This window comes from Nomia melanderi, chromosome 3 (genome assembly GCF_051020985.1).
Source record: "Nomia melanderi isolate GNS246 chromosome 3, iyNomMela1, whole genome shotgun sequence".
Lineage (NCBI taxonomy): Eukaryota > Metazoa > Arthropoda > Insecta > Hymenoptera > Halictidae > Nomia > Nomia melanderi.
The window spans coordinates 7,062,861-7,075,825 of NC_135001.1; the positions used below are offsets into that span (position 1 = coordinate 7,062,861).

At 41.2% G+C, this 12,965-nt stretch overlaps 1 protein-coding gene across 13 annotated transcripts in view; it reads right to left on the reverse strand.

The window, feature by feature from the left end:
• The window catches only part of spri (Src homology 2 domain-containing protein sprint), a 310,137-nt gene that overhangs the window by 21,282 nt on the left and 275,890 nt on the right, over window positions 1-12,965 (reverse strand). For 9 of the 13 annotated variants that reach the window (XM_031984944.2, XM_031984905.2, XM_031984981.2 and 6 more), the window contains 3 exons: window positions 10,725-10,916; window positions 3,100-3,284; window positions 267-445 (listed from right to left, as the gene is read on the reverse strand). In XM_031984944.2, the coding sequence (XP_031840804.1) occupies window positions 267-445; window positions 3,100-3,284; window positions 10,725-10,916 (556 nt within the window). The remainder of the gene's footprint in view (window positions 1-266; window positions 446-3,099; window positions 3,285-10,724; window positions 10,917-12,965) is intronic. The other 4 variants (XM_076365610.1, XM_031984934.2, XM_031984971.2 and 1 more) reach the window with 1 other exon arrangement.

The window sequence follows — 12,965 nt, forward strand, 5'->3', positions numbered from 1 at the left end:
TATGTAAAATATAGCATTACGGCCGTCACAAATATATGACACTGTAAAGTTTTTCTTTTGTAGCAAAGAAAGGCAGGAATAATTATTAATTATTTGACGTTACAATGTTCACATTACACTATTGTCAACTGAGTTACGTTATTAAACATTTTCATTTCACATCAGTTATCTTGTATGTTACGATTGTTTTCCAGTGATTCGGAAGCGTCAGTCACCGGTGACTGACATGGCGCTTAATGTGTTAATATTAATTTCATTAAATTTACCGCCACGGAAGCTGCTCAAGCTCGACGTGTTGCTGCTGCTGCTTTCCGGCGGCTTCGGGTTCGCCATCGGGTATCTCCAGAACTCTTGGCCCAGAAGCGCCAGAGAGGACAGCTGCTGCCTATTCTTGGCCTCTCGCATCGCCCTTGGCAGTGTCAATTGGACCGGCAATTCGTCACTGCTTGCCGAAGGAAAACAAACGAATCAGGATGAATTAACCTGTCTACTCTTAATCACTCGTTTTTGACAAAAATGGCGGAGCACTTTAATCCTTTCCACTTCCAGTTCCTTTTACATTTTCTTTTCGACAATCTTCTATTATTCTCAGTATTTTATTTGAAACGTATTTTGAAAGACGAATGCAAAGAGTTAAAAAGAGATACTGCAAATAATTCTTTTTACTAATACCATTGAAAATAGTATAATAACAAAGTACAATGTAAAAATGCCTCGACGGAGAACGACACTTTTGAATTAATCTGATGTCGAGTTGAGAGTGTAAGGGATTGACTCCTCGGATTCGAAGCACTTTCAATAGAAAAAAAACATATTTACATATAAATAAACGATATTATTGTTCTTTCTATTGATTATACATATAAATATTATAATATAGTCAATGAGTGAATTTTACAGTTTGTAAAGGGTTAATTCAGCAACAACCACCACTTCGAGAACAGTGCACAACTGCACTAACTTATATAGAGAAGTTTGTTTACCATTCGATCGGTAGATAAGCTTACTTACGATTCAGAATCGAGTGGGAAACTGCCACGAGACAGTGAAACATGATCATAGGAAACAGTGGGGATTATGTAACTCATTAAGCGAAACAATAGTACCGCAACAAAGTTGAGCAAACTGCGATCCGATTACGTGTATCAAGCCTGGCAATTAAAATGTAAACTTTGGAATTCAATGCACGTTACTTCCTACATATATATATAATATACACCCTTCCTTCATTACAAATTTCTTTTGTTTCCTTGTAACAATAATTATACTCGGTACCGCGAAGCAAAGATACCATTATCATTAAACTGCAAATTTGTCCACGTTCACGAAACATTCGAAACCATAAAATTACACTCATTACCAAAAAACTAAAAAATTTAAAATCCCGTAAAGATCCGCAGTGCAATTATCACGATTGCCAGAAGCAGGTTCATCCATTCTATTTCCCTCAACCGCGAGCCACGCATTATGAACGCGTGCAATTGTCGTTTCCCTCGGTCACGGAAAGCCTCTATTCTCGAAACATCCTGGAAATTCAGCACCTAGACAGCAGCAAGCCGCGATAACGAACGAGGGGAACATCGGTCTGGAAAACCGTGCGCGCATTATCAGATCGCCCCGATAGAATGATAACACGCCGCGGTAAAACGAGCGGAACGCCGGTAAATCATTAACAACCAGTGTCGGTTTAAAAGGAAAAACGGGGTGGCGCGTCGATTATCACGAAAACCAGGCTTAATGGCGCGAAGCTGGCTTTCCAGTGCTTCCATTAACCGTTTGAATTATCTCGGGACGCGATCGCGCCGCGCCGCACCGCGACTTTCACCGGGCAGGTTTCATTCGCGGCTCGACTTGCTTCCGTTGCTCCGGGAATTCGATAAATTATGCAACGCGTGAGTGAGGAGAGAGAGAGAGAGACAAAAAGCGCCGCCGGCCTAATCCTCGGGCGATGTGTTTTGATCGGTGTGCAATTTCAGCCGCGGATCGGAAAACTGAATTCACCGGCACGGCATCGAGTGAATCAACTTGTTCCGCGAATCGCGGGGATAGGTCGTCTGCGATTTCTATGGGTTGAACGATGTTGATTGAAACGCAGGTGGTTTACGATGTCAGATGAGAGGTTTGTTTGTGCTGATTGCTCGTGTATTGGGAAAGATTGAATGCTTCGAAGAGAACTGATTGTAACGGATGCTTTGTGGATGTTGAGCTAAGCGTAGGAGTTGTTTTCGACTTTGGTAATGATATGGAGATTTAGTATAGGAAATTTGTGTTGGCAGTAATATGTGGATAGTAGAAACATTTTGTAGAAGCAGTACTGTATAATGGTACTATTTAATATGGATTAACCCTTTGCACTCGGGAGGTGACTCTCATTCACCACTTGATTTCATACAGTAAAACTATAAAATTTTATATTTAATATTATACCTCGAATGATGCATCAATTTGAGAAACATTGAAAGAAAATGAAATTGTTCTCCAATATACGTGTGATTTCTCGAGTTAGTTTCATGAAATATCGTCTTTATCTCAATAGAAAATGTTCAAATATTTCTAGTGGAAAACTTTCGAGTGCAAAGAGTTAAATATGACTTGGATCTGGTTAATACTATTAGAAGTGTCTGTATAAATGTTAAACTAAGTATAGGGGATGGTTGTTTTTACTTCAGAAATGAGATAGAGATTTAAGATATGAAATTTATGTTGGTAGCAATATACAGTTAGTAGAAATATGTTGCAGTAGTTGCAGTTCTTGTCTGCTGTGTCTCTGCTTTCGATTGGGTGTCTGAGGCTTAACTAGTTAATATTGATACTAGTAATAATACTGTATTAATTATTATACTAATATTACTCTATTCGATGAGCCAATTGTCATTATCATACTAATATTACTCTATTCGATGAGCCAATTGTCACACGCGAGCGAAACCACGCCCCCAAAGAATAATATGCCAGGACGATACGTAGGTAGAGCTCCACGCTCCATCCCCACTCTTCCATAGCTTCGCTCGCCACGAACAGGACTCTTGTTCGCGAAAGCCCTACTTGGGCATGCCTACTGTATACGTTATTAGAGTGAATTCTAGAAGCTCGACTCACCAGCACTGAGAATAGTGGGCGATCAACGAGGGGATGTTGTCGAACCTGTTCTCGCTGGTCTCCAAGCTCAGCTTCCCCTTGTTGGCTTGGATCAAGTAGTGCTCGATGTACGGTCCCTTTCCTGGCGGCAGTCTCACGGAGAGGGCCATTGTGTCGCTTTGACTCGACTGCCGAACGACGAAGTTCTGGAAACAGGAAAAAGAAAAGGATATCGTTAATTCAAACATTTCGATCATTCATCAATCTATGTCTACAAATTTCTAATCTAATCATAATATAGTAACCACATTAATATACAATATATAGTATAATTGCTCAATACAGCGATAAATCAAATTACGTTGCGTGTACAATTTATTCGCCGTACATTTGCATCTCGGAACGCCCATTATCGAATCAATTTATTTAACAATTTCCCAACGAAACGTATATATCTCTACAATATTTACAACAGGAAAAAAGTCATTTTAACCCTTTGTTCTACAACAACGAGTGAGACTCGTGGCGAAGATTTTCAACATGATTCAATAAATATATATATATATATATATATTACTCAGTTCATTCGAATTCAAAGTAAATATTATTCCTCTGTAATCAACTATTATACTTAAAAGGAAATATAGGCATAATATATGCTTAAAATTTTTCTCTTTTTCCAATAAATTATTAATGACAAAGTAGCCGTATCGATCAGAGTTGAGATAGAAATCATAGGCCAAGGGATTAACCCATCGGGCAGTTCCAGTGTCAAGTATACAAATTCCCATTAAGAGACAGGGACAAAAGAAACGAGACACGCGCAGTCATTTCGGCCCATAAATTTAGCCGGCGTGAATCCTCGTTCCCAGCGAGAGAGCGTGGCCTGAAAAAAGGAAGAACAATGCGAGGCTCTCAGGGACGCGTGGATCGCGTTGCATAATTCTACAGCGAGGTTTTCCCTCGGAGATCCGTAATCGTCTCTCCCCGTCGTCGATTGGACGAGGCGGTTTCCGCGGGATCCAGACGCGGGTATCGCGGTTAAAAGGACAGAAGAAACAAAGCTAGGTAGGAAAAGAAAGGCTGGAAACGGCCGGCGCGTATTCTTTATGCTCCACTTTGCCGCCGCGGATTCAACCCCCGCCGCGCATCCCTTTTCTTTTCGGGACAAAAGCCTCTAGCTCCGAGCGGAGTTCACTTTAATCGCTGGAATGGAACGTCTCTCTTGTCCCGTTTCTATGTTCGGTACACACTGTATGTATTTATTCTAGGGTTGAACGTCCCGGTGTAACCGCCCACCCCCTTTTCCGTCGCGGATCAATCCTCGGCTGATTCACTCGGTCCGATGTATAAATAATTCAAGCAGCAATGGATCCTGCAAATAGCAGAAGCGTAGAACGTTTTGTAAATATAGAAGTATCAATGTTGTGTCTTGTTTTTGGTTTTTGGTATCACTGCAGAGGAAAAGGGGCTGATAGGCGAAATATTTGAAGTCTGCGACACGAATGTCGAGGAATTTATACATGGCGATAGATTGTGAGAGCGTGAATTAAACATATTGGAATTAAAACAGTTATGATAATTATGTTTAAATAATGAAAATCATAGAATTAGGCACTTTGGCTATCTAAATATACCTTGAACAGAAGAAAGATGTGACTGTTATACTAAAATGGAGTTTCTATAGTAAACGGTAACAGCAAACAATATACTTTTCGTACTTGTTTATATACCGAGAAATTAGAATCTGTGCAACTGCAGACAAGCCTACAAATAACCAAAAGTAAACATAAATTATACATTAATAGAATATATATAACTAATAATATTAATTACCAGAGAGGTCAAGATGACCCACTGATTCTTTCTTTTTACAGTTATTACAAAGATAACAGATAACTCTCGGAGAAATTACCGTAGCAATTGATTTAACGATCAGCAAACTGAATTGTAAATCAATAGAAATTTCAATAGTGGCAAAATCGTTCAATACGACTGGCGGTTTCTAGAGAAAAATTTCGAAAAGTCAATTCGACTATTCGCCAGTTCTAGTGTCAAATGTAATGAAAGGGCTAGCAAACGATACAAGTTTTTACTGCAGATTCAATCAACATTTCTCTAGATTAAAAACTGTGCAGCGTGTTTCGCAGCGATTCAACAGATCGCTCGACATCGTTTCCAACCCCGGCCGACAGTGAACGCACGGATTCTCGCAATCATCGGCCGTGTTTCGTCGCAGCGGTGGGGGTGTCTCGCCCACGGAGAAGTAATTGCGGCAGGCATTGTTTTTCGGCCGAGCAATTCGAGCGTGGACGCCGATGCGACGAGGACTCGGGACGATTAACAAAGCTGGAAAACAATGAGCCGCCAGGAAAACAATGCTGCCACAATGCCACGGCTCGTTCGCGGCTCCCCCGCTGATTACGGGCCATCTCCCTTCCACGCCCGCCACCCAATTTTCCTCATTCAGTCTGGCAAGAAATTACTTGGCAGTGAAGTAGCTTTCGGCCGGGACACTCTTCGGTTAATGCTGGTCAGTTTTGGGATACTTACCAACCGAGACACTTGGCTTGGAACGCTTTCCTTGCCGGATATTGGACTGGTTTCGATATTTTTCGTGTGAAACTAGCTTCGATAGCTTTTATAGGGAATTTATTAAACTACGGAGTTTATCAGATGATTCTGGGTAGATTCTAATGATGTTTAGTGTTGAACATATTTAGATGTCTTTGGTTGATGCTGCGAAACTTGGGACTATTCTTAGTTGATATTGGCGAAGTTGTGACATTTTATAGTTGCCATTTTGTCAGTGTACTTCAGCGAACTTAGGGATTTAAATAACTGAGAAAGTTGAATAATTGAATAAACTGTTGCAATGTTTAGTAAAGAATGCTGAACCTACGAAATTTATTACATACTTTGATTACCCTTTCATCTGACGGAATTGAAGTTTAACAACTTCTCAGAAAAGCCTCTGTGTCTTTTCAATAATTGTCAAAGAAGAAACACGAAATGGGTCATTTCGATCTATCCAGTAAATTCTAGTAAATGATAGTGTAACGGATGCATGGACGAGATATCTCGATCAATCGACCGTTCATCGAACGCTTGACCCGATCCCGATTCTCTCCGTCTTCTCCGTGGCATGCTTGACCTCGACTTTACATTTTCATAAATCCGTGTCCACGTTCGATCTCGTTTCCGAGTGTGCCCTCCTCCATAGATCCCGATACAGCCTCTGGAACGTGTTGACCCTGCTTCCACGCCCGAAGACGCCTCGATTTCATCTAGATACAATTTCTAGTGGTTCTTGACCCCACTTCATTGTTGTGAAAGTTCTCTCCGCGCTCGATCTGGTTTTAAAATCATTTTCTCGTCACGTCTTGACATCGTCCGCGGATAATTAAATCGTGTATACCAGAGAGTTTCGTCGAGGAAAGTCTTTTTCCGAATGGTCGACGTGAATTTTGACGGATTGGGGTTTAATATCGGTTTTTGGTTGCTGCAATGTTATCATAACTGAAAATTGTTGATAATTGTTGTGGACGTGTTGGATTTGATTTATATCGGTTTTGATTTCGATTTTGTTGCATAATCTTTCTTATATTTCTATATTTCCATATTTCCATATTTCCATATTTCCATATTTTTATATATCTATATATCTATATATCTATATATCTATATATCTACATATCTACATATCTATATATCTATATATCTATATATCTATATGTCTATATTTCTATATTCCCATATTCCCATATTCCCATATTCCCATACCTTCATATCTTCATATTTACACATATCTCATCTCAATGTTCCTATCGAATTCCACACTGACCACAGTTCGACATGGCACCAACCAATACAAAATCTACGTAATATCCATTCAGTACAACCAAAAGCGCAATCAATATCTCACAATTCACAATCAACAGATCTACTCAACCCTCCTATCCACTCCTCCAACTTCTCATAACTGTTTCAATCGAAACTACATACATAATAGTAACAATTCCTTTCAAAGTCATTGGTATACTCGTTTAACGCAACAGATATCGTGAGAAGCGACTATACAGGTGTTGTTTCCACAAGACAGTCGCAGAAACGAATGAAGTTGATATCAATATTGGGCCCATGGTTAAACGACCGTCTCGCTGGAAACAAAGAACACTTTCTAAGGGGGAGAACCTATCGAAACTTCGCCGTCCGTGTTCCTCGTTCCCGGTTACCGAGCATTGTTCCCTCCGCCTCGGCCCGTTTGAAATCCTCCCCGGTTTATCTCGCGATGCATCGGACACACGACGAACAATCGAACCGGGCCGCGCGCATCGTCTTATCTAATACGGGGATAATAGAGGCGGTCGACGGAGATTGTTCCCGGATGGAAAATCGTGTCAATGTCTGACGCGTCTCTAATCGTCCCCTCGAATCTACGATGATTCTATAAGCGCCTGTACCATAAGTCCTTTATCGGTTCCTCGGTTATTCGAGGAACATTGTAGTAATAGCATTCGTGGCACCAGGCAAGAAATGTACCAATCAAACCGTTGATTCGATGGCGAAGAAGAAAGAAAGGAAATCATGGTTATTATCATGAATTTGATGTGTATCGATTGACTTCGTTGGAAGTTGAAGAGGAATACAAGTTGTAATGATTTTAATCTCTAATATGTTGTACAAGAGTTTTTCCTGAATAAAGTTATTATTATTATTAGAGAAGCCGAATTGGATACGATCAAATACAATCTAATTCCAACGATTCGTAAGATTCTCTTAAAATACTCAGTTCAAATTGCAATACGAACAGAAAACAACAAACCAGCACAAATTCTCTCTGAAATTCAACTTTATTATTTACTGTTAAATTATCATCAACTTCCCCTTAAATACCTCCCCGGCGTTTTGAAATCAAGAAATTCCAAAGCAATGGATTATTTGACGGTAAATTCAAACTTGCCAATTTACTTCGTGGCAAATTCAAACGCCTTGCATAATACGACGGGGATTTCAAACTTAATAAATAACTTGTCGGCAATTTCGAACGTAGTAAGCCAGTTGCCAGCAATTTCAATCTTAGCAAGCTGTTTGTCAGCAACTTCAAGCTTAACAAACTATTCGCCAGCAATTTCGAACTGAACAAACCACTTGTCGGTAATTTCGAACGCGACAAGTCGCTTGGCGGGAATTTCAAACGTAGCGACGCTACTTGTGGGCAATTTCAAATGTACGAGACACACGGGGCGCACAATTAGTCCTAGTTACTCCGTTAGATGGTATCGCGACCCGGCGGCAGATCAACCGCGGCCAAGGTATCTCCCCGATGCATCGGCCATTTGGCAAGCGGCCGCCGGCCGGCGTGCACCGGCTTAATATGCAGTAAACGCGAACGGGCAGACGTTGGCTCGATCTCCGCTGCTGGCGGCATTCCAGACCGCGGGATCTCGCTGAAAATACGCATAACAAGTGGCATTGTTAGCGCGCGCGCGCGCGCGCCGCGCCGCCTCGTAAAAGTCCGCCCCCGAGAGCCGGCCGCTCGGCCTCGCGATTTAAACGTTCCTCCGCGCGCCGCGGGGCGTTATTTATCGCCGGACGCGTGACAAAGTGCGCGTCCACCGCAAAAACCAACGTGTATCCGCTTTTTAACTAGAGACGGGATGCACAGTGCGATTACTGCGATCGCAGGCGACGTTTGTGTCGCTTGGTCTTTTGCGGGAAATATAAAAAGATTATTGATTATTTGATGTTATAGTTGTTGTGATATGTTAGTGTCTTGTTGGTTAAGCTTCTGAGGATTTTTATTTGGCATTAGTCAATTTAGGTGTTGGTATTGCTTCTGAGTGGTTCGGATGGTCGCGAGTACTATATTTGAATTAAATTCAAGGGTTAATTAAACGTTTGGTGTTGCTAATATTTCAACGGTGCTCTGCGAATATTCTATTCTCTGAAAGATATTTAATTAGCATCGATTAACAGAAGGAGAAGGGGTCCTTGACGCCAACTTCAATGAAATACGTGACCTGCAATATGATTGCTTTCAGATGATACAAATTTCTATTGAAAAATCCATGTCTACCAATCAAATACAACCAATTCTCTCAACATCAAGCTTCCCCCCGAATCATTTCACCGACCCCTATTCTATATCTCTAAAAACCACACACTTCCCCAAACCCTTACAACGTCGGAAAGAAGAAAAAGTAACTAAATAATCCTTCCAATTCGCCAATAAATTCTTCTCCGCCAGAATTTCATTATTCCAAGCGTCTCGGTATTTCACTAACCCGCAGGGCCGATCCTCGAAGCGCGAAACACGGGATCGATACGAACGGAACGAGCCTGACGGAAGATCACAGGGGCTCTATGTAAAAATTCTCTGGCGAGACGGCTCGTTCGAATGAAAATCACCTTTTCCCATCCTCGTTTGTCCCCGGGCCGTGGAACAATGCTATAGAGAATATTCGGGAAATCAGCGAGCTGATCAAAGCGCCGGAAAATCCCCAGTCGCGCCGTGCCGCGCCGGTCGGTCGGACAATCGTCCGCGCAATATTTCATATTCTTTGTTTCGTCGCGACCCGGCTTTTCCCTTCGCGGACACTTCAACGGCTTCCTCAGACGTCGTTTATTACCCCGGGCCCGCGATTGTGCGCCGTCTTCGCTCGACCGCGTCGCTAGAGCAACCTTCCACCCCGTAATAACGGGACGACGTTGTAAATTTTCCGCCGTTGGGAAATGTTGGACAAAGTACGTCTATATTGGATACCATTAATACTGGTAAACCTACTCGATACCTGAAGGGTCGAAACGGTTCGTCGATATTGCTACCTGCCGATGATTTGGGTCTTCAATAAGGTTTTTCGGAGACGGGTTTTTATTGGTAGGTGTGACTTTTGTAATTGACTGATTAGGGGCTAGTGGGGAAAGGGACGGTGGTGATGATAGTAGTAATGTTTGCTGTTATTGTTGTAACTGGTGGCTGCTCAGTGTATAATTGTATGGCGGGTGTAATTAAAGTGTAAAGTATAATTCTTTGATTACCGGTCTTTATGCACGAATTCTATATGCCTGAATTCTTCGGGAAACGAATAAGGAAATCGGTTTAGTAATGAACAAACTGAATTGGTGAATCAATTGAAATCTCGGTAAATGCACTCTTGAAGTTTTCACAGAAAAATTCGGAAATTCAAGTTGAAAAGTTATAAAATCAGGAAATCCAAGTTGAAAATTTATGAAATTAGGAAATCCAAGTTGAAACATCAGAAAATCCAAGTTGAAACATTAGGAAACTAGAAAATCCAAGTTGAGAAACTGGAACATAAGAAAATTAGAAATTCCAAGTCGATTGCTCGGTAGTTCCAGTATTCAAGAACCTTTTCTAAGGATTTAAGCGAAAGAAAACCGTTCAACGGCGCTTTACGGTGGTTTAGCGCGTGAAGATACTTTTCCAACCGTAGGGAACGATTTTCCGCGAGTTTTCTCTCCCCGAGAAAAGCTGGCGGTGAAATTTTCCGCAACGATGGCCCCTTTAGCCTGGTGGTTGGGACCTGTCCACTTCCGCGGAAAACTTGCCACTCGGCTACCGGGGAAACACGGCGAAGCCTGCAATTTCCTTACGCCTAATCGATTCGCTTAAGTGCACTCACCCCTTCCTCTTTGCCTTGCAACAAGTGGAAAGCGCCGGCCCTTTGGATGCCAGGGAGGAACCAGATCGGATGGGACCGAATAAGCCTCTCGATCAGAGTGATGTCGCAGGCGACCTCGCTGCCAGAATCTTCCGTGGAGCTCGAAGATCCACCCGAGGTCGCCGAGCCCTCCGAGGATAGCGACTCCTCGCTCTGGAAAACGGTAATCGATCGTTAGAAACATATTGCTCAAGTTACAGTGGAATTCCATTTATGTGAACCAAAAATGAATGATTGCTTACTTAACAGTTTGCCTATTGTTAGAGCCTTTAGCACTAAAACTACCAGAGGAGTCAAATGGCCCATGCCTGATGTCTTCTTTTTGCAATTATCAAAAAGGTAACAAATGTTTCTCTGAGAAATTATTAAAGAAATTCATTTAGCACTGCGCAAATTGAATTGTAAATCAATGAAAGTCTGAACAGATGCACTCTTGGAGTTTCTATAGCAAAATTTTCAAAAATTAATTGAAGTGCTCGGTAGTTTTAGTGTTAGGCGCTTTAACCCTTTGCACTCCAGAGGCGCCTCTCAGTCGCCAAATGATATAACGCAGCAAAACTGTAAAGATTGATATTTAATAGTAAACTTGGTATAACGCGTCAATGTACGAAATATTGAAAGAAAATAGTTCTCTTCCTCAATGCATGTGAGATTTCTTAATTCAATCTGAGAAAATGTCATCTGTATCTCATTAGAAAATATTGCGTATTTCCGGTGAAAAACTTCTGGAGTGTAAAGGGTTAAAAGTTTGCTGTGTACTGTTAGTGTCTATAAGTATCGATAAAATGTTCTTAACCCTTTCCCGTACGATTTAATCATGAAAAATTGTGCATGACAGGAGCATTTCATTTTTATTAAGGAAAACAACGTGTTCTATTTTGTGGTTCACACCTTTTGTTACTTAAAAGAATATTAATTAAAAGTAATTTGGTATTATTAACTATTATGCTAATTAATCTCAATTAGGAATTGCAGAAATTTTGTACGCTTTAGTCGTTTGACGAGTGTAGCTTACGCGTGTTCTAAGACTTGAAATAAAACAATTGTTTAGCGTTTTATCTCCATTCGAATAAATCCCAATTGAATGTTGGTATTATAAATTTCATGTTGTTTTCGAAATCCGAGCTGAATGTACCGCAAAGAATGCCCGTACAATAACGAACGCAATACAGAGTCGTACCCAAGGGTTGAAACGGAAGGGTGGATCAGCGTTTCACGCATTACGAACGTGAAAAGGGTCAATATAAACATTCACCTCTTTCACGATTTATTCCACTGATCGAGTACTTTCAAAACCTATACCATTTTCGCACGAGAGTACCAACGATTGTTCGTTCAACGGCTTAAGTAGAGGAACAGAGGCGAACAGGAAGGAAAGGCAGAAACGAGCAATTGAAAAAGGGCATCAAGAAATATCTGGATAAATGCTGGACAATTGGGCAAGGAAAAAGGAATATTCAAGCTATGTCATTTTCATCGGTGAGTTCCAAGAATTCTTTATTCAACGATTAATAGATTCATTACTAACGTTACTTTGTGAAAGCCACTCATATTTTACGTACCAAAGGCACAGCAATATTTTAATGTATTTTTATTAGAAATCCTGATGTATCGAATTAAGCTCAGAACATTGATTACTCTTCATCGTAATATTTCTGAAATAATCAAAAGAACACGTTAGAATTAGTAATATATGGTTATTATAAAGCCTGTTATCGAAACAAGAAATATTTTTAGTGAAATATTGGTACATGGAGGAAATATTATCAAAATATTGTTATCAAAACGAAGGAAATATTTTTAATAGAATATTGTTTCCATGAAGACTGTTACCGAAAAGAGAGGAAACGGAGAAACTGAAAAAGGGGATAAAAAATGTCTGGATAAAGGGGTGGGTGGACAAGCATTCACCAAAAAAGAAAATGCAAAAAAGAGGGGACGGGGGAGAGGGCACGATTAAACGACGGGCCTGGCATTGGCTGCAAATTGAGATAACCGTTCGCCGTGCCGACGGTATAATGCGGCATTAGAGTATATTGTATGACGGCCAGGGAGGATTTACACCCTCGGAATTGCGGCTTAAAGGGGCCGGAGATTTCCATAACCGTGGAAAGAGTCGGGACTCGCGACTCTGTGTCCACTTGTTCCGGCGATCGCGCACTGGAATCGGTTTTATAGGGGCTCGCGATGCAACACGAGCTG